The sequence below is a fragment of the Dipodomys spectabilis genome, unplaced genomic scaffold (assembly GCF_019054845.1).
Source record: "Dipodomys spectabilis isolate Male_0828 unplaced genomic scaffold, ASM1905484v1 ptg000034l, whole genome shotgun sequence".
NCBI lineage: Eukaryota > Metazoa > Chordata > Mammalia > Rodentia > Heteromyidae > Dipodomys > Dipodomys spectabilis.
Window position 1 is genome coordinate 5,332,095 of NW_024870711.1, and position 23,254 is coordinate 5,355,348.

The 23,254-nt window shown below is 36.8% G+C and overlaps 1 protein-coding gene across 1 annotated transcript in view; it reads right to left on the reverse strand.

Annotated features, from left to right (window-relative positions):
• The window catches only part of Tpk1 (thiamin pyrophosphokinase 1), a 237,946-nt gene that overhangs the window by 105,712 nt on the left and 108,980 nt on the right, over nt 1–23,254 (reverse strand). The window contains exon 6 of the mRNA XM_042677185.1: nt 2,399–2,494. Within this exon, the coding sequence (XP_042533119.1) occupies nt 2,399–2,494 (96 nt within the window). The remainder of the gene's footprint in view (nt 1–2,398; nt 2,495–23,254) is intronic.

Sequence of the window (23,254 nt, forward strand, 5' to 3'; positions counted from 1 at the left end):
ACCTCTTTTTGCAAACGACTTCCATTAAGTCTCCAATGAGCATATCTGACCCCAGCTTCACAGGCTGTCCACTAGAGCCGGGATAAAAGGCTTCGAGTCACAATTAGAAATAACTAACGGAATGATTAAAAGTGTACAGAGTGCTCTAGAGGAAATACAAAGGGTGGCAGGTGCATGCCGAGCAGCGGCGTCTGACCTAAGCCATCGTTAAGGAAGTCAAGCCAACCCTGACATGCATCATCTGGGCACAGAGATGGGCAAACAGAGCTTCCGGCAGAGTGGAGAAATGTGAGGAAACACCTCAAGGCAGGGCAGAAGAGGACGTGCAGCAGGTTTTCAGAGGAAGGAAAGCAATTGGTACAAGACAGGTTACAGGACTCACCGGGCTCAGAGCATTCCAGAGATGCCTCCTTACCTCATGGCCAGTGCTCCACATTGCTTCCAAACAAGAGCTTCCTGAGAAGCTACAGTGGGTAGTGAGCTGCCAGCGCCCAGCAGTGACCACCTCAGGCACACAATGCCACCCAGTCCACCCTCTTCCCTGACAACCCTGGAGCCCAGTCCTCTCACCTCTGCTCAGGCTCCGCTGTGACTAAGCACAGCTGGAGTACAAGGCCGTTTCAGTTTCTTCCCACTGCCCCTGTACTCAGGACTTCCTCTCATGTCCCTGTCAGGCTTTCTTTCCTTTTCTTTTCTTCTAGATCATACCTTCCTCAGATAACCTGGGGCTCTATCTAGACAAGGGTCTTCCTGAGCTTTATGATTATTTGTTCAGAGGTTCAATGACTGAACAATTTATTATGGCCACTTTCAATTAGACACGGTAAATGAGGCTCACTCAAAAGTATTCCTTACTTCTAATGGAAAAGATAGGAAAACTGAAACAGAGTTGTGAAGATTTACAATTCTTTTTCTAAGAAAACTCAAAATCAGCTCTACAGAGATAAAGTGGATAACTCTCAATTGGCTATTTTCAGTTCTTATTAAATAAATATTAAATTACAGAAATATATTGCAGGAAAATCGCATGATACATTTGGTCTGCTTCAGCAAAGCTACAACAGAGATGAGAAATGTTCCCTCAATTACTTCTGTTGAGTTTGCACATTGAGCTGCTTGCCAATTATGAGAGTTAATAAGGTTTTTCTTCAACAGAGGAAAGGATTTACTATCTCAACCTAGAAAACACATGCTAGAGTAAATCTCTGGTAAACTTTATTGCTAGGGAGTAAATTTTTGTTAGAGCTATCTCTCCCAGGCCTATACCATCCTGCCAACTCTGTATTAGCTAATCTATGAGCTCGGTGGGTTGATGCCACCCCTCACTGGAGTGAAAACTATTAGGATACACTCATCCTCCTTTGCCAAGTGCAGGCAAGGCATAATGGAGGAAAGTCTGAGTTCAGGGGGAAGTGATATGCTATCTTCAGTCTCCACACCTTAAATGTGTGGTAATTGCCTGCTGAAGCGGCAGGACCCAGACAGGGAAAGCAGAATAGGACAGAGACTATCACACAGAGCTGAGATACACCCAGGAAACAGAACGGAGAGTTGACAGCTCTGCTTGAAGGCAGAGCTGTTGAAATGAATGACTGAATTCTGTTTGGGTAACTATTAAAAGTATTTCAATTCACAGGGTATTGTCCTAGAATTTTGGAGTTAAAATTACACAATTGATTGTACCTTTCAGATTAACTTACTGCTTTTGCTGGGGGGGAGGGGGCAGTTAATTATCATCATTGTGTCAGTTTTAATTTTATAGATCTTCTTCAAACAAAGACCTAAAAAATTCTATGTACCATCACAGGGATCAAAACATACAGTTAAAATGTGCTCTTGTGTGCTAACTAATTTCATTAAGTATTTGGATGATGGATGGAAATCATTACTGAACACCCTAAAGAGTACACAAATGCAAGGCAGTAGACCACATGGCCCAAAATAAATGAATAAAAGTTGATATTTTATTGATTTCCAGAGGAATCTGCAGTTATAGCCCATAGGCAAAACCAAGGCATTATTTGTTTTGCACATATAATATTTACACACATATATTACAAAAATGCATTTAGCTCAGCATTGCACTATTTCAGTAGACATGGACAGCTGCCAGGTTGGGACAACAGTAAGTTCTCAGTATGAACTACTTTACATACAGTCTAGATCACCTACCTGTTACTGTAAGGTATTTCTATCTGTGACCTTTGTATATTGTGCACACATTAATATCTTTCCAGCTAAGTACAGGTTTGGTATATAGAACAACAACAAACCTGACAGAAATACAAAAAACACATCATACAAGTGAATAACCATGGCAGGTAAGTAAAAACTTTAAACAGGATCGTTGACAATTTAGCAATAGAGCCATTAGCCACTGCACCAGTGCACTTCTTACCTGAAGGTCTTTTTCTTCTATCTTACTTTGGAGCACTTTAAGGCATTTGGTGAAGTCAGTGTGGTCTTGATCAGGAGTTGAAATGAGCTCACAGCCCTATTTAGTAAAGAAACAGAAAAAGTAAAAATTAGTAAAACTTCAGCCTCATGAAAAAGATCAAGAGCAATGAAAGTAAAGATGAACTATCACTAGACATGTTATGTGTGAATTATTGCCCTGTTCTTAAAATCATTATCATTATCCTTTTAATTGCATGTTACAGGATATTTAAGAAATGATGATACAATATTGCTATCATGGTCTGATTATGATAATCTTTTACCCTAAGTAAAGTATAGATTATACTATAGTAGTAGTATGTAAACAACACTGATATGATGATATTCAAGACTAACATAAGGACTTTGGTAAAAATAGAATAAATTATATTCATAGTAAAATTTTTAAATGAAAACATTTTAAAAAACTTTGAAGATCTTTAAGTAGACCACATAAATTTACCTACATGGAACAACTAATAGTACTATTGAACTAATGATAACACATTGTATTTTATGAAAACCTTGGTCAGTTGTCAATAAAATTCCTTTATAGCCTCATTTTTCCTATGTGAAAGTGGTAGAAAGCACCATGCCTGTTTACATTTGTACCTTGGTTTTTCTTTTTAGGACCTAATAAAGTAAATTTGTAAGTTCTTTTCCTTCTGTGTAACAGATAGTTTTACCACCTGGAAAATGCGAAAGCATAAACAGAAAGTCGCAAGAAGGCCAACTCGGTGGCACCAGTGACTGCAGGCAGCTAACAAAACCACATTTTTGAAATGACATGGTCTCCTCCAATGTCGTACAAAGGCAAAAGTACGTAAAAGCAGACACGATGGGACTTCAGACTTCTTAATTCAGAAATAAAACAATTCTTGGACTCTGACAAACAGCTGAGTAAGGGAAAGTTAAATATAATCTAGTATATAAAGTTGCCAGTCAAAGAGTTTTCAAGGATATGATACACCCATCCTGCCTCTTAAATTATTCTAAGGACCATTCTTGTTAGATTTAAAGGTTCTTCTTTTACCTCAAGGTCTCTTTAAATGTGCGGAGCTCAACCTGTTCTTTATTCATTTATGACTGCCCTACACTGTAGTGACCAATGAACAAATTAATATCTCATCATTCAGAGATATATTATGCTCTAAAAGATATATCTGTCATCTTTACAAGATTGTCGACATATACTTTCTTAACCCTAAAAGAACATCAAAATTTACTACAATCACTAAGCAAGGACATAAAGAAGTGATTGGTCTCAGGCCAAGAGTCCTAAAAAAGAAGATATAAGCATATGCCATTTTATGGAGGAATATTATCAGGGTTGAAGACAAGAGACTGTCACTAAATGGAACATCATTATGCTGAAAGTTGCCTGAGGACAGGAATGTCCATTTGTCCTTGTTTCCAGAGCCTGGTACTCTATAGCATGTGCTAAGTGATCAAAAACTGGTTATTTTCTTGAGCCAAAGAAATTCATTCTTTTAGCTTAACAACATGACTACCAGGAAGCTGGAATGTGTTTTGTCAACATGTTGAGTGGTCACAGGGAGAAGTGGCAGACAAACGGAAAGATGAAAGGTGGACAAATACAGTTATTAAATTCAATATACACATGGGAAACTGGGACCACAGAAACAGAGGGTATAGGTGGGGTTGAGAAAGTTGGAGGACAATGATGGAAAGGGTGATATTGATCCAGGGACATTGTACTTACAAACTGACTTGGTAAACGGAATCCCCTATGTACACCTACTTAAAGAAACTACAGACAAAAATGTATTCTTTTAACTGCGCTCAATATAAAACCTCACAAATATTTGTAAAAATGCATATCAGCAAAGGGCTAGAACACTATGGCTTGGTAAATTATTGGTGAATGTAACATACATGTGTATTCATTCCATGGTCGACATTCCCAGATGCAGAGTACATGGTTGTGGTGATTGACTGTATATTTAAATGTCTAAAATGTTAATGACTTTGATATGAGTAATTTCCAAGAGAATAAGTAAATGTGAGAATAAAATATCTTGTTCAAATTGAATATTTAAGTAAAAAGCACTTAAAACAGCAAGCACAGAAAGATCACGCTAAACAAGATACATCTATGTATCTATAAATCTATATAGTTATAGCTATATGTATATACATATATTTGTATATATGTATACATAGATATATATGTATATATATATATAGATATATACATACACACACATAAACACACAATCTACCAGATATTAAGATAGTCCAGTAGAAAATAAAGTCATAAATACAATAAATACTAACAAAATATAAATGTATTAGTTTAGCAACTAGTAGTTCACACCTGTATATAATCCTAGCTACTCAAAAGGCTGAGATCTGAGGATCATGGGTCCAAGGCAACCCAGGCAGGCAAGACCAGGAGATTCTTATCTTCAATTAGCCAAGTGGTAAGTAGAGCTTGGTTCAAGTGGTAGAGTGCTAGCCTTGAGCATAAAAGCTTAGGGACAGCACCCAGGCCCAGAGTTCAAGTCCTAGGGTTGCCAAAAAAATAAGTAAATACAAAATAAAAATAAATATATATTTTTTGCAGGGGAGGGGAGGAAAACAGACAAAAACAAGTAGCATTTCTTTCTTTTTGCCTGTTGAAAAATTCTCGGAAAAAACTTGCCTACTTCTGGAAGAATCTTCAGTTTATCTGTTAAGTGTTCTTTTCTTTTTGATGGTAGTATAAACATTTGAAATTTGATTTAGATTTTGGGGCTAATCCACATTCCCCACAATGGAGTTCGATCAGGGAGCCTGGATCTTGAGGAGTAAGTTTATCTCTGTTGGAACTGAAGCAGTCTCCACTCCGTCACTCTGGATATTCAATTTTATAGATGATAAAGGAGTATGTCTAGATCAATAGATCTAAAACAATTAAAAATCCTTACAGAACACATCTCAAGCTTCTTCATATTTTATAATACATACATAATCAAAGCATTTAATTAGCTTTCTTTTTCAGAGCTCAAAAAGTTGGATTTATTATTGCTGACAACTGCACAGTAACTTTCAACTTGCTCATGCTCCTAGAAGCTCAAATCTGAAGTATCATTTTCCTTCCCTTTTTTTGGGGGGGGGGGCGGGGAGGTCTGAACTTTGGGGCCTGAACTCTGGGCCTGGGCACTGTCCCTCAGCTTTTCAGCTCAAGGCTAGCGCTCTACCACTTGAGCCACAGCACCACTTCTGGCTTTTTTCTTTTTGCTTATGTGGTGCTGAGGAATCGAACCCAGGGCCTCATGCATGCAAGGCAAGCGCTCTCCCACTGAGCCACCTTCCCAGCCCCTCATTTTCCTTCTCAAAAAACAAAAACCAAGTATATACTCTGAACATTTCTTTTAAAAGTAAACTAGCTGGGTACTGTTGGCTCATGCCTATAATTCTATCTACTTAGAAGGCTGAGATCTGAGGATTATGGCTCAAAGCCAACGCTGGCAGGAAATTCCATGAGACTTTTATCTCTAATTAACCCCCAGAAAACTGAGAGTGGTGATGTGGCTCACAGTGGTAGAGTGCTAGCTTTGAGCAAAAAGAGCTTAGAGACAGAGCCCACAACAACAACAAAAATTAAATTGCCATATGTAGAACTTCTTTCAAAGGAAGATACTAGTTCTAACTTTGTAAGTCTTTGAATAAAATGAAAAAAAAAAACCCAAGCATATAAATGTTACTTTTGCACATGGTTAAATAAATAACTATTGTGGCCTTTAAAGATTTTCATGTATTCACAAATATTTGGAAACTCAACTGTCATGTTTAAGACAGATGGAAGAATTTCTGAGTGTTTGAAGATAAGCACTGTTCTAAATAAAGTTAGGTACTTGTGGGCCTCCTGGTCATGTAAGTAACTTTCAAGCAAAAAAAACCCAACAACAAAAATCACTGAAGAGGAAAACAGTATTGACAATCAGTCTCAGATCTCTAGGTCACCATTTTCTGAAGAGCTAGGATTTCAGAAGTAAACCACTAGCATCTGACTATTTATGTTCTTTATTGATGGGCAGGTATTCAATCTATGGTGGTCTTCTCAGATGAAGAATACATGAATATGAGTGGCTGATGTACATATTTAATATATGTTAATGCCTTTTATATAAGTAATTTAGAAAAACTTTTGTTAAGAGTATATATAAACATGAGAATAAAAAAAAACAACTCACAACCATTTGTCAATGAGACAGGACTACAGGAATCCTGAACTACTGGGTAATAGGTGGTGGTTACTTAGCTTATATTTTTTATTACTTTTATACTTTTGTCCATTTAAAAAAGTTCATAATATTTTTTGCATCACTTGTTGCTTACTAGAGTGGGGTAAGTTTGATTCATTTTTGTAGCCCTGGTGCCTAGCATACACTAAACATTTAGTGGACAATCAAATTGATTCCTTAAATTGGTACAAATTGGTACAAATCTCCAGTGACAGGAAATTTATAACTAGCCCACATGTGATATTTGCATATTCTATTAAAATTCTTTCAAATTGTGTTATCAAGTTGAAGTGTACCTCACTATAGTTTCCTACAACTAGCCTTAGTTCTACACTCTGAGAATACCTAGAAAATGCCAGACAGGACTGAACAAATGTACAGGATTTTATTATGCTACTTAGAATGGTATGCAATTTAAAACTTCAGAACTATTTATTATTGGAGGTTCTCATTTGATGTTTCCTGGACTGCAATTGGCTTTGAATAACTAATACTACAGAAAATGAAACTGCAAGGAAGGTAAGCCACTGTATTCACAAAGCACATTCTCACCAAATACACTAACAACAATGACAAAAAAACATTAAATTAACATATATCTAAAAAACTGCAAAAGAAGACACTTTTACTGAGAAAGTACCATAAAGCATTAACTATTATAAATGGTTTCAACTATTAGAGTGCAATTTCTTCTGTAAGGAAATAAATTCTCAAGATGAAGTATGTCAAAAATGACAAAGAACTTACAAATACAAGTACATTGCTATATTTTTTTCTCATTTCAATAGCATTGGTCCTAGTTTCATCAACAAAGAAATTATTCTCAAACTGCAACATAAGAAATATAATAGTTAGAAGCTTGCAAAGGAACTTACACATCCTGTAAGTAATGAAGGCTCAGAAAAGAGATAAATCAAGCTATAAAAGCTATAATTTAAGATAAACTGAAATTCGGAGAGAAAAATGGCAGCAATAACAATTATAAATATTTCATAAAGGTTCCATACTAGATCATTCATATAAAACTATATGTATATTCATATATACATACCTATAAGCCCTGAGGTATGAGGTATTAAATAAATGTAAAATATGAGAACTTCAAAAACACTATTTACTAAGGAAAATGTTACTTATGTTAATAACTACTATGTTAATAAATAAACAGAAAAAAAAATAAAAGCTCAAAGTAATTAAGAGGAAAGAGTATAGGAAAAAATAAATTGGTTGCTTATAAAACTGAATAGTTACTCAGAGAAAGAACAATGCCAAGAGGATGACTCTATCTCTAGTCTCTTAGAACACAACTAACAATAATTTACATCACCACCATCACCACGAAACTAGCATCACAATCACTACTATCAATACAACCACTACCACCATCACCTTAACCACAACATCTACCAGTACTACCACATCACCACATCTATCACTACCAGCACCACCATCAACACCACGATCATACCACAGCTATCACCACTACTACCACCATGACCATCACAATATTGTCATCATCACACCACCACTATCACACCACACCACCTCCATCTACATCACCATTGCCACCATCACTACCATAAGTATCACTACCACCTCCACCATCACCATCACCAGCCCCAGCACAAGTATCACCACTTCTACCATCACCACCACCACAACCATCCCTACCATCTCTACCATCACTACCACCACCATTACTACCTACCATCGGTATCACTACCACCACTACGTGTATTACTATCACCATTGACATCCCTATCATCTCCACCAACCCCACTACCACCACCACCACCATCACTACCTCCTCTACAAGTATCACTACCACTCCACCACAACTACCACCCCATTACCACTACCACCACTGTATCACTATCATCACCACCATTACTAACACCTCCACCACCATCACCACCATCAAATCATCACTATTATTTTATCACCACCACCACTTATGCCACCATCATAACTGCCATCCCCCTCATGTCCACATCAAGATAAAAAGTACAGGAAGTGCAAGTGGGTATGGCTAACACAAAGTCAAAATAATGTATTCTATCTTATGCTCCTTCCTTCTAGCTATTCCAGAAGTTATGAACAGCCAGGGGTATCCTCAAATATGCCATATAGCCTCAACTTGCACTAAATATTTAGCTCTTCTGTATTTCCAATAATATAGAATTAGTTTCTTCTTTGTTTTCTATTAGTTTCTGTTTATTTACAAAGCCTAACCTAACCAGCAAACTCCAACTCTCTCATTGTATTCCAGCCCAGTTCCTTAGGATCCTTCTGAGGAATATGGAAAGGATGCTGTTCATATAAAAAAGTTTTTAGGCTGAGTATGGCAGTGCATGCCTGTAATCCTAGCAGTTGGGTACACAGAAGCCGTTGGACTGTGAGTTGGAAGCGATCTTCAATTATAGGAGCTCCAGCCTAGTCTGGGTTACATAGCAAGACAAAGGAACAACTTTCTTCTCTATTTGAGTCTTGTTTAAAATTTCACCTTTTCCTTGGTAACACCATACCATTTAGGTCAGACCATTTAGTGTATGACGTCATGTACTTCTCTGGGCTGGCAGGAGCAGGCTTGAGCTTGGTACTCCAGACTGCTCACAGTCTGCTCAAAATTGTTTTTCTCTTCTTTCCCACAGGATCACTCCTCATCGAATGCAGTGAAACATTATTCATGGTCCCTTCACACCAGGGTGCACAGTCTAAGGAGTCTGGGGGCAAATCTACTCTGCTCTCTGCTCACTGCTCACTGCTGAGGTACTGTAACCAGCTGGCAGTCAGCACTGTGACCCCTGCAATATACAGAATCCTCAGAATCCTCATATGTGAACAGCTGTGCGGTGCACGTTGCTCTGCTGGGGGGAAGGAGGTTGGAAGAATGCTGTGGAGGATGGTGAAAGGAACACTGTGTTTGGTCTTAAAAGTCTGTGTGTCAGATGTTCCAAAGTGAACAATAGCTAATATAGAATAGTGGACACTTTTCAGTCAGACTGGCATCTCTCTTGTTAGGCTAAACGAATAAAGAAAAGACTTTTGTCAATCCATAAAAAGTTAACTAAGCTGTTTAACACTCTTGTACCAAACTAAGGCTAACCAACTAAATAAAATATAGAAATCTAAAATTAAATAGGTTGTACTTGACTATCATACTCTTTGTGGCTTTTCATCCTTTTGGATGTTAACATGAGAGGACTGGAGCTGACCACTTATCCCCCAAACATATCAAACTGTAAGCTATTCTTATATTAGTGCTAAAAACATAGTAAAAAAATATGAAAATGGAAACCTGAAAAGGAGACGTTGACTTGATAATATGAAGATATTAAGTCTTTTTATTTCTCCCAGAGTTATACCTGTCTGCCCGCCCTTTGGGTATGTAGTTCCTCTGTCTTTTTCAGATACCCAAATGATACTCCAAAGTGCCAAGACTAATAGAAGACAATTAGCACAGTTCATATTATTATCTCTAGCAAATGGTCTGGAGATAAGCACATGCCACACTGCAGGCCAAAGGAGGCACAGGACTTGCTGCATGTGTCTAAGAACAAGAAGAGACTTGTGCTCCCCAGCAGAGCAGCATGAGATTCAGTAACTCCACACACAGGAGATGAGCCACAGCATGTGTCCACAGAGTGGAACCCTAGGAGGAAGCCAGCACTATGCAGGAAAGAATAAGAACAGAACAGCCATGATGGCTGGAGATTCCTCAAGCAGCTCAACAGAGCCTCAACAGCCAAGCTCTATTGGTTTCAGTTATATGACACAACAAAGAAGCCTTTGTTTTATCCAGGGTTGTTGACTGCAATTGATTTCTATTGCTTGAAATATAAAGAATCCTTATCCCTAACCTTATCTTGGATAGAGAATAGATGCATTTATATGGCTTAACGATAAAACACCTGCCTGGCATGGGGGCATACCTTTATAATCCTAGCACTGAGGAGACTAAACCAGGAGAATTTACAGGTTCAAGGTCAGTGTGGGTATATGTAACAAAAACTGTCTTAAAATCCAAAGGAGAAGAAAATAACTAAGCCTAAAAATTGAATTTTGTGTTTTATCTGCATTTTGAAATGAAAATTAGTATGAGGTAGGTTCATATTTAGGTTTGTGACTGCCCTGCACAGGTCTGTGTCTAGGGATTTAAGGGGGAACACTGGGAGGCCAGGGAAAGTTAAACAGCATAGAGCGAAGGGGAAAGTGGGATCATAAGGATACAATATATTGCCATATGTGCATAGCTATTGCGCTATTCTGCTCATCTGCTAAGATGTTGTTACTGTATTTGATTTTGGTACCCTCGTATTGTATATACGTTTATTTGAAATAGGGAAGGGAAGGGGAACAACAGAATGGTGAGACAAACCACCAGGGTGGAACCAATGCAACAGTGATATTCATAAGACAATATGTTGGAAATGATTTGTACAACTTGGGTGGGGGGAGGAAAAGTAGGAGAAAACTGAGGCAAGAGGTAACAGACAGAAAAGAAATGTACGTAATGAGTACAGGTAATGAGTCAGGTAATAAATGTATTTCCTTTTGAACAGTTTTTCCCACCCCCCACCTTCCCTCCAAGATATGTAGTTCATTTCTAACATAAACATAGTATCTAGTGTGTTTTACTGCTTTAACCTTTTGTCTTACCATTTCTGGGCTTACCCTTCCCTTCCCCAAATCAGAAAAATTTACATACAGGACAAAGCGTACAGAAGTAAAAAATGGCAACCAGAAAAAATAAACAAAAGAAAAAAGGAAAGAAAGGAAGGGAGGCAGGGAGGAAGAGAGGAAGGAAGGAAGGAACTGAAAACAGTACAAAACCCAACCAAACCAAACCTCGTTTCCATTTCTTGATTTCACTTTTATAAGCATCATTTTATATGATCCTATGCTCATAGTTATTGAGCACTTGTGATCCTCTCCTAAGAATTTCCTCCTTTGTTCTCATTGTGTGAAGGTTTAGACTGTTATTGAACAATGTCCAGGTGTAATTATTTGTCTTTTATTAACTATTGGGTTTACTTATAGGTTTATAGGCACATTGCATCAAGCTGAAGGGTTTCTGCATGACAAAGGACATAGCTAGCAAGATAAATAGAAGCCAACAGAATGGGAGATGTTTACTAGTTATGCATCAGACAAGGGCCTCATATTTAAAATATACTCAGAACTCAAAAATTGCACTTCCCCAAAACAAATCCTCAAAGAAACAACAACCCAATTAATAAATGGGCCAAAGACTTAAAGAGAGATTTCTCTAAAGACGAAATAAGAATGGCCAACAGACATATGAAGAGATGTTCATCATCTCTGGCCATAAAATTAATGCAAATCAAAACAACACTGAGATTCCACTTCACCCCAGTTAGAATGGCCATTATCAAAAAAATCAAATAATAAAAGATGCTGGTGGGGATGTGGCCAAAAGGGAATGCTACTATATTGTTGGTGGGAATGTAAACTTATTCAACCACTATGGAAAGAAGTATGGAGGTTCCTCAAACGAGTAATCACAGAGCTTCCCTATGACCCAGCAATTCCACTCCTTGGCATCTATCCAAATGACCACAAACCTGACTACACTAAAGCCACTAGCACTACCATGCTCACTGCAGCATTGTTTATCACAGCCAAAATATGGAATCAACCCGATGCCCCTCAGTGGATGAATGGATCAAGAAAATGTAATATAGATATGCAATGGAATTCTACACTTTCACCTGAGAGAATGACATTGCTGCATTTGTAAGGAAATGGAAAGACTTAGGAAAAATTATACTAGGCAAAGTAAGCCAGACCCAAAGACACATAGGCTGCATGTTTTCTTCCACATATTCATTTCCCTTAAGCATTTATACAACCACAACCCATTGCAAAACCAGAGATCTATTTAAAAGCTTTAAAAAGTATTATATTAAGCAAAAAATATATCTCAGGATTTTTAGGAACTTATAGTGAGAAGAAAACATGATTTTATTATTATTATTGTTTCAGGAGATTGAGGAAGAGAAAGAGGAGACCAATCTTACTTGAATCAAAGTAGTACTTGACCCTAGAAGGCAGTGATCTTCTGTAACAACTGAAGTCTACACATCATATGAGAGCAAGCACTTCATTTCCAGGGCTAGGGCTGTAGGTCACTGTGTTAGCGCATTTGCTCAAGGCCATGAAGCATGCCCTATCCCAAACCCCAAAATTTGTTTGCCAAGCTTTCTTTTATTAGATGTACAAAACAGCTTCTTCAGGCTGAAGGGAAGATGCCTTGGGAGGCACTGTATGCAAGTGGCATGTCGGTTGTCAGTGGGAGTTTGATAGATAGACAGATAATGGCCACGTTAAAACCATTTCCTTGCACAGAGGAATTATGTATGTTTCTCTAATTCACAAAATGAGTCAGATACAGAAAACCAACACTGATGTTACATTTTCAAGAATGATATACTAAAGCTGCCTTGAGGAAATTAAGCAATATTTTTATAGGACACAACTAGTACTTCAAATGGTGACAGATATTACTGCTTTACATGCACTTAAATAAGGTTTAAAATATATGAATATTAACAAAGCTAACATCTGATCAGGGAAGCTAAAATGTAAGTGTACATGGATGGTTACAAATGCAGTAGAATAACATACCGCATAAATAATTCAGGACATTTTTGAATGAGTTTTAATTTAATTCTTACCAGAAAGACAAATGACAAGAATCAAACTTGTATCAAGGGCATAAGAAGAAAATGAGCAATGAATATCTTTCAGAATATGGCTTATAATGATAATGACTCAGCTCAGTTTCTCATATTGCAAATATAAAAGTAAAAGCTTGCAATAAATGATCTTTAACATTCTAAAATCACAAATTATCTAAAGAATAGTTTTATCTCAGTGAGACATACATAACTATACAATTTTTTTTCAAAAAGGAAACAAGCTCAAACACTGAAGTTAATGGTAAATACTTTAAATTAATCAAATAATTTTATTATTTAAAAACTATTAATATGTAAATCAAGTTCATATCTGTTATGAGCATTAAGTTCTATCTAGGAAGTACTGCGATATTTTATTTTAATAACAAAATTATTTATTTATTTATTCAATGCAGCTTGTAACTATTACAATATGGACATAGCTGTAAGCTGCAAACATCATCAACTTACCCACTATTTACCTTGAATCACCTAATACAAGAGCCCAACTGTTAAGGTTAAACATGTAAGGTGCCTTACAGGTTCGTGAGAAGAATGTTTGGTCTCCAGCTACTAGCTGGAGATGGAGACTTGAGGACGTATGGCCTTGCTGGAAGAAGGGCCACTAGTGTTATGCCTTTGAAGGATACTTTGCCTTTTCTCTCAAGATCTCTCTCTTCCCACTTCTCTCTCTCTTCCTCCCTGTGCCCCTCTTTGTCTCTCAATCTCCCCACCATTCCGTACTCTCCCCTTTCTCCTTCTCTCACCCACCCTTCCAGGCCACCATGATGAGAGTATCCAATGTCATACTTTCCTGTGGATCTCAGGCCCAAAGCAAGGAATTCAGCTGGCACAGCACTCGAGTTACTGAATCCACTAGCCCAAATCAGTCTTTCCTCCTTTAATTCCTTTTGCTGACTAACACACTGTGCAGCAGGTAGCCAACACTCAGTGACCGATAAAGGCCTGACACAAGCCATGAATTATCCCTCCAGGTCAGGGATCAGTAACGTTTCTGTAAAGGAACCAACAGGAATTCTCTTAGGCTTTGCAGACCATAAAGCCTTTCTCCCAACTATTTTGTTCTGCATTCACAATTTTAAAGTATCCACAGATGGATGAAAATGACTATCTTCTTATAAAATGGAAATTTGAAATTGATATTATTTACATGTATTAGATATTATCCATTTTAAATTATCAACCTTTAAGAAAATGGCAAAAGCATTCTTAGCTTGTGAGCAGTAAAATGATCACAGCAGGATAACTTTATCAACAAACTCTTATGCTTATCTACCGCTACTTACAGTGTATACAACTGAATTCTAATCATGGTCAAAGCATTCAATATGAGGAAGAAGACTAGGAGTTAAAAATATTTTTTTTGTTGCTTTGTATGCCCTCCCCCATGGAATAATCCCTGTTTCACTGTATTTGATGTTGGTATAATTTGGGGAGGGGAAGGGAAAAAAACAAAATGTTCAAATAGGGATACAGACTGATCCATTGCAACAATGGGATGTACAAGATGCTATGTTGAAAAACAAACTTTACAATTTAGGTGGGGGGTGGGAGGGTGTAGTTGAGGAGATGAGAAGGACGGGATGGTAGGGGAAAAACGAAGGAGAAAACAACAATGCTGGATAAGAAATGTACTCATTACCTTGCTCATGTAACTGTAACTCCTCTGTACAGTATTTTCACAATAAAAAACTTATTAAAACAAACAAACAAAAAACAACAAAACCTCAGAAGCACATAGTTGCTTCTGTCTTCAGGGGGCTAATACATGAAGTCAAATAGCTCAAATAGCTCCTGAGATTATGAGATAGAGGTCACATAGCAAATGTGCATCTCAGAGTCTGAGAAGAATTGACAGGCTACTAAGGTGACCAAAGTATCATTATTATGCTCCATAGAACTTTGGATGGGTGTTTATAAAAATATTTTTAATTTACTGGCATCTGAAATAAATTATTGAAAGGCAATGAGAGTAAATAATCAACCTAATTTCAAGAGACCAGTGCAAAAGCCATTATACTGTCATTCTGGATTACTTAATTTACTAGTTGCCAATAATTTCCCTAATGTGGGTTAATGAATTTTCACATTTTGCACACATAAAACCTATCAGGTTAAACCATGCTGACTCTTCTAAAACTCTTTAATGGAAAACAAAGCCAGCCTTCTGAAAACAAACAAACAACAACAGCACACAAAAAAATGAACACTGTAATGACATGTTAAGTGCTATTTCATGCACTATATCCTAAAAGAGATCTAGCTTTATAAAACAAGAGGCAGTTAACTCTAGTGAAAATATTCCAAGTTTGCTATTAGCTTGCTCATTTTGGGTCAAGTCATTTAGTATCCATTCATCTACTCAGGACACAACAAAACTGCACAGATTGCACTGCAGATATTTTATGGAATTCTGGGCCATCAGCTGTAACTTGATAGACAGAGTCTACAAAGCTACAAATTCAGAACTACTATTTCCTCCTGGAGACCTGAAAACTCACTTTGAAAAATTATTTCCAATGACCTGAATATAGTCTTCAGGGAGTATAATTAATTACAAAATGTAGGTAATAAAATCTAAGATTCTTAATAAACTAAGCTTTTTAAATAGAATACAAGCTTACTACTCTAAACAATCACTTAATCTCAAAGGTACCCAATTTATAACCCTGCTGTATTGATAATTAACTGCTTTCATACACTAAATGACAATAATACAAATTAACCTTTGGATCATGTAATATGAGATACTAGTTGCTATATCAATTATGCTTTGGAATTTCCATGATTGCTTCATAAGGTATGTCTAATTATCACTAGTTAAGTCATGGAATTATCATCTTGCTAAGTAGATGGAAATTCTAAAAGATGAAATAAGTTGAAAAAACGAAGTGATCGAATTCCACACTCAAATCACCGTGCTTATATTCAACTGTGCTTGATATTCAGCCAAGCTCATTTGAAGTTGGTATTTTTGGAAGGATTAAGTAGAAAAGTATTCCTATGGTTAGACTTCATTTCTGCTTTGTTGAACTGTCTCAGTATCCAAAGGCACAGACATTGATCCATGGCTCCATGCAGCTTCCATGCAGAGGGAGGCTGAGCAATGCCTATGGTCATGTGACAGTGACAACAGGCCTTTACCTATCATCTTCCCTTGCCTTTGTCTCCCTAACTCACTACCAGGCTGTATTTATCATCATACATTTTAGCTAACTTGACTTTATCTAATATACAGAAACATAAAGCTTATACATATTAATGGAAGTGACATGTTGACATGCGATGCTTTAATTTAACTATATACTGTGTAATGCTTAAATAATGTTAAACATATCTGTCATGGTAAAAGCTTTCAAACTCCTTCGATCTAGATTGTATAAATGCACAATCTAATGCTGTTATCTATGATGACGATGGTGTTATAGCACACCAGAACTTGCTTCTAACTGCAATTCAGTACCCACTGACAAACTCTTCCCTTTCCTCTCTTCACCTCTCCCCAGCCTTGGGTAGCCACTAGTCTACTCTCAATTTTTATAAGAGCAACTACATTATCTAATAACTTGCCTTTCTGTGCCTGTCCTATATCACTTATTAATAGTTCTAGTTAGACTTCTAGTTCTATTAGAGATATTGTCATATATGACAGAATTCTTTTTTGGGGGGGGAGGGGGTGCAGCTGCATGATATTCTATTTTATGTGTGAAATTTTCTTCATTGATTCATCAGTTAATAGACAAAGGTTGTTTCTATTGCTCGGCTCATGATATTTCTTTCATGCTACTAAGTATACTATTATGATAAAGAGAATGTCTGTCAAAATGTTTATTTCCATTTTTTCTAATTTTAGAAATTCTAAAAAAATTCTACAAATTAATTCTAGAAACAAAATTACTACGAAAATAATTATATTATATTAACACACCTCTCTCTCCAGAATGGTTTCTGAGAAAGCTGTAAAAATGTATGTAATCATGGAGTTTTGGTTTCTTTTTTTAAGATAACCATAGGAAGGACAAGTCACTAAGAATGGCTTACTGTGAATTAGTACAGTTGATTTACCTGGTTTCCATTAGTCATCAGTTTCATTAGGGAAAGATGACTTCCAGCAGAGAGGAAACAAAGAGTAATGAAGACCTTGGAGTGGAAGCAGGGTAAGGAATGAACGTAATTCAGGCAGTTAGGGACCTCATGGCTAAAGAAATGTTTGACAGTAATGGAACAAATTATCAACAAGCAGGGTAAGAAAGAAGATGTCAAGGTGGCTCATTAATATGAAATATAATTTCTTAGCCTGTTGTATTAGAATACTACTAATATAAATTTTTTTTAAAATCAGTGATAATAATATTACTGAGTTTGAAAGTTTTAGCTCCTATGCACTTTATTTTTCCTTATTCCTTGCTGAGGTTACCTTTCTTCTTGAATATGAAGACAGAAGCTTAAAAATACATGGGAGGGGGGTAAAAGGATGTAGAATTTTTAAGTGTCTTGGCAAAACCAAATATATTCAGCTTTTAATAATGAGGTTCCAAAATTGTTCATTAAACCGAATGGACTGGAGCTGTGTAATCAGAAATGTCTTGGCAGATTAAGGGCATAGGAGACACAGAGCAAAATGACACATATTCTTGAAATCAAAGTTACAGATCTAAAATTAGCACAAACTGAGCTCAAATTTCCCAAGAGCAACAGATAAAGCCAACTAGAATTTCAATGATCTATGTGCCTTGATTTAGGCACGAGAATCATCTTTTTTTATTGTCAAGGTGATGTAAAGAGGGGTTACAGTTATGTAAGTAAGGTAATAAGTATACATCTTGTCAAAGGGAAAAACATCTTTGTTCCTGCAGAAATATAATCACAAAATAACCAGCTTCCACTTTATTGTTTTATATAAAATGCTAGGTTGTTCACTTAATTTTAATCACCAGCTTTCTACAAATAGTTATACTCTTTAAGATAGAAAGGACTGTCTTCTTTTTTTGTTTTCAAATCACCAAATGAATCAGTCTATAAATAATGATTCCTTGAAAAGAATGATAAGAATGTTACCTTACATAATCTCTGGTTTTCTAGATAATGCACATGTATATCTTATATATGTATATATAACAAACATTATATATGATATAATATATACGTATACATGCATACCTATGTATGTGTATTTGTGTGCGTATCTGAATCTCATTTAACCCTATTGCGAATCTGCTTTTGAACCAAATGTAAAAAAAATGCCCAGATCTAGAACAGCCTTTGAAGTCCCAAACTGTAAGCTAATATAAGAACACTGGATAAAATAGTAGCATTTCTACAAGAAAGTCACCTGGTCTCTTAAGGGAAGTTAAGTGTCTTTCTTCAGAACACCATGAGATTTTAAATGCTGGTCTCTTTCCTAAAAGCAAAGTCAGAATTCTGGGTGGAACAGCATGCAGAACCAATTCAAACAGCAGGCTTCGAGTCTGCTACTCTCAGAAGGATCTGCTTGTAAGACTGTACTTCAGCAGACCTCTGGAGTCTTCAATGATCAATAGTGCCTTCCATAGGCATACAATTTTCTATAAATACTATCAGTGGTTCACTATGCCTAAATTGTACAAATAATGTGGTTAGAAGTCACTTGGATTCTGGGGAAAGAATCCCACTTCTACCTTTTCTAGTTGTAAAACCTGGGGTAAAATACTCAGCCTCCTTGTGCTTACATTTATCTGTGAGACACAGATATTAGCAACTCTAGCAAATCTAAAGATGGATGAACTTATGAATGAAAGTATATATAAAACAGAGATCTTGGAGGCACTTAAAATTGGTTGAGTTTACTGTTTTTAGGTGTGTATGATCAACTTAAGTCGAGCAATTCAATCTCTTTTTAGAGTATTTTTAGAGTAGGGTCATGGCAAAATTAAGAGATAACCCTTATATGTTTTGCCATCAAACATCCAGAGCCTCCTCTCATATGAACACCGCCCCCCCAACCAGAATGGTATATTTGTTAAATGGATGAAGCTAGAATGACGTTGTACTATCACTCAAAGTCCACAGTTCACAACAGAACTCACTTTTGGTGTCATGCACTGTACGAGTTTGAACAGATGTATAATTATATACCATTATTAATATATCATACAATATATTTTCAGTAACCTAAAAACACCTTTTATTATTTTCAGAATGGGTTATATTCTCTGCACATTTTAAAGAGCAAAAGTCTACACAGCTTTCTTGGAAAACTTCTTATACTGTGAAACACGCTTATAAGAATCAAGAAACATTTTAGCCTCGTTGGAAACCAATATACTCCACTAGGAATTATCAGGTAGTAGATAGACATACTTGGCTGGAATACATTTTAGAAGTACTAGGATATAATTCTATTCAGAGAAGACTTCCTTCAAATGATATCGTTCCCAAAAGGGGCAAATGGAATGTCAAAAGTCACAAACGCTTTATCACACACACAAAAACTCTTAGCACAGAAAAAAATACATATATGAAGCATCATGAAGGGAAAGCCTTTCAAGCCAATTGTAAAAGAAGGATTTGATCCTGCCTCAGATGCACTGTCATGAGAAACTTCTAACTACCAAGGACGCCAGGATGAATGGCCATGGACTTGTGGCTTCAGAAGATGACTTGTTCCTAGGACACAAGATGAGAGGAAAAGTTTGAGATGATCCTTTATGTCAAGCTCTGAAAACAAGTACAAAGAAAGGAAAACCCAGCACCTGAGGATGGGTGGGTGGGTCCCGGATGCCAGACAAATGAGGGCGCAAGGTATATGAGCCCTGGAGAACAGAGCTGGTAATACTGAGGCCCGAGGAAAGGGGGACAGGCACAGTGGAGAGCAGGTGCACCTGGCTTGGGATTCCTCATGTGTAAAGGACAGAGGCTCCTCCTTTCTAAATGCCTGAAGTATGTTAAATAAATTCCAACAAAATGGGCTCTGAAAAATATAGATGGCATTCAAGTCAATTGAAAGGGCTATGATTGAGGGAGGCGTAAGAATTAAGGTACATTCAAGAGGTACCTGCACGTGATATTCCCTGGCAGTCTCTTCTTTCCCGTGGTGAGATGCTAATAAAGGTTAGACAGCCAGCGTAAGAATATCAAGTGAAGAACCTGCCATTCAGCTGTCAGTGGAAACTGCCAGGGTACAGTTCCCTCCCTGACAGCTTTATATCTCAGCATACGTTAATTAGTTTTCAGGCATAAGCAAAGATTTACTCTACTCAGAATTGTTTATTTTGTTTATACTTATTAAAAGAGATCTATGGAAAGATAAAGTTAAGCTTTATACTTCTTATAGTTTCTTATATCCACCATAATAGTCAAGTGTGTTAATAACTCTTTACAATTTGTAACAGTCCAGTTTGCCATTTTTATCTAAATTAATTTTACCGTATCTAAAATTAGTGGGCATGTGACTGAGAAGAACTGGAAAAGAGACACTGTGAGAGGAGAAGATAATAAGATTCATGAGATTAAGTAGATTAATGCAGATATTTTTAATGCAGACATTCTATGAAATTTAAATAGAATCGAACTGGAGGCTTTATCAAATTCAAAAGGATATTCTGAGTGACTGTGATTATGAATTACAATTACATACATAAATTACATACTTATGAAAATGAACTGAATAGAAATACTGTTCAAAAGTACTACAAGAGACCATAGATTCAAAAGGCTCATAAGCACAATACATATTTTTCACTTTGTTTTAAAAAGCAAAACAAAATATTATCAGCTTAATATAGCTCTTTAGTGTTTCTACAGTATTTCTATATACATATCATTGATCATTTGCTATCAGCATTTGAAGAAGTCAATATTATAAAACAGGATTTGTTTTCAGATGTAGTAATAAGACTTTCATAAATGTAAAATAGCAATTCACAAATAACTTGTACAGTTAAAGAAAGCAATGTAACTTTATTACTTAAGAAAAGTACACACTAAAATGCATACTATCAATTAAGTTATTTAGTTATTTATTAAGTTAGTTATTTCACTATTACCTATTTCTAGAATTCTATTCTCCATCCACCCCTCTCTAAGTTGTTAGAATTGTGTCTTCATCTTTAAATTAAAACTAAAACATAGGTACTATCTCCTTAACACAAGTAATCCATTCATAAAACATTCAGGCATTCTTTTCATTCATACATTCTTTTCAAATGTTAACAAAAAGTCAGTTTTTGATGACTTTGAGAAAGTTATATTTATATTACAACTTTGTTTCCTAAAACCTATCTTAAATTCAGTTGTACGTGTATCAGCCATCAGGCAGAGATATAAGTGGTATCCCCTTTGCTGATGGCATAATCTATATAGCATTTCTAATTTCTAATGGACAGCACTGGCTTAAGATGTTTAGTTACTCTATCTTGCCCATTGAGAACACCATTCTAAAATTCAAGTACAGCCTTGCTAGGGTTAGACAGCAAGAAGAAACATTAGCCAGGCTTGGTGGTGCATACCTGTAATGACAGCACTGGAGAGGCTGAGGTTGAAGGATCTCAAGTATGAGGTTTGCTTGGGCTATAGGTTAAATCCTTGTTGAGAGACAGAGACAGGGGTGGGAAGAAAAGGAGGAGGAGGTGGCGGCGGCTGTGGTAGTTGTGGAAGAGGAGGGGAGGACAGGAGAGGGTGAGAGGAAAGAGGAGAAGGGAAGAAGTAGAAAGGGGAGAGGTAGAAGACGAAGAAGACAAAGATAAGACAAGAAGTGGAGGAAGAGGAGGACAAGGAAGAAGAAGAAGAGGAGGAGAACAAGGAGGAAGAAGAGAGGGAGGGAGGGACAGATAGATGGACAAGGATGGGGAGACACTTGTTTGATAAAAGGTAGTCTTTAATAAGTAACATATCTTTTGTCTCATATTTAAGTTTATCTATTTTGGGGAGGATATGTGGAAGCACAGAAATGGTGGGCTGGGCTGGGATGTAGCTCAGTGGCAAAGCGCTTGCCTAGCAAGTGCAACATCCGGTTCGATCCCCAGTACCAAAAAAGAAAAGACAAAAAAAAAAAAAAAAAGAAATGGTGGGACAAAGGGTGAACAAATGCAGCAGTGATATGATATTCCCTAGACACTATGTTGAAAATGAGCTATATACCTTGTAGGGGAGGGAGGTCAGGAGGGAAAAACAGAAAACGAGGGAAGAAATGATACTGTCCTAAAAGCAATGTACTCAGTACCTGACCTATGTAACTGTAATCCTTAGTGTCTATAACCTTTACAATAAAAATGAATACATAAAAAATATTTCCTATAATTTCCCTTAAATACTATCTTCCCCCCATTTCAGAAAGAAACAATAAAAGGCAGAAACAATGTTGGGCCTGGGATTTCTCTCTTCTCCTAGTTTATAGTTTTAGAGTTAGCTCATGGCCTAGAATAATTTTATGTCTGTACTACAACATTAGTGTTTAGTATTAACTCAGACTTTCTGCTAGTGTCCGCTGCCATTAAACTGGAGCTCATGACTTCTCAGGGAGTTTTACAGTTGTACCTATGGTTCAACCAGGACCTTTGGGGCAGAATTCTTGTGTTTCATCACCAATAAATGTTCTTCCAGAATGTAGAAGGACTGGCTGAGAAGGTGAAATCTTAGGCTCAACCTAGATTCCTATTCCTGACTTAAGAACCCTGGAACAAAGCCTGTGTTGATCACAATATCAAAATAATGGTTTCCTATACCCTTGCTAGTTCCTATTACCAAACCACCTCTGTTCTTTGATGATCTATGTCACCTTATTCCAATAACCTATAAATAGCTTCTACATAATTTAAAACTTTTATCAGCTTTCAGTAATTTGGGGTCTGGCCTGACACTTGGAGCTTT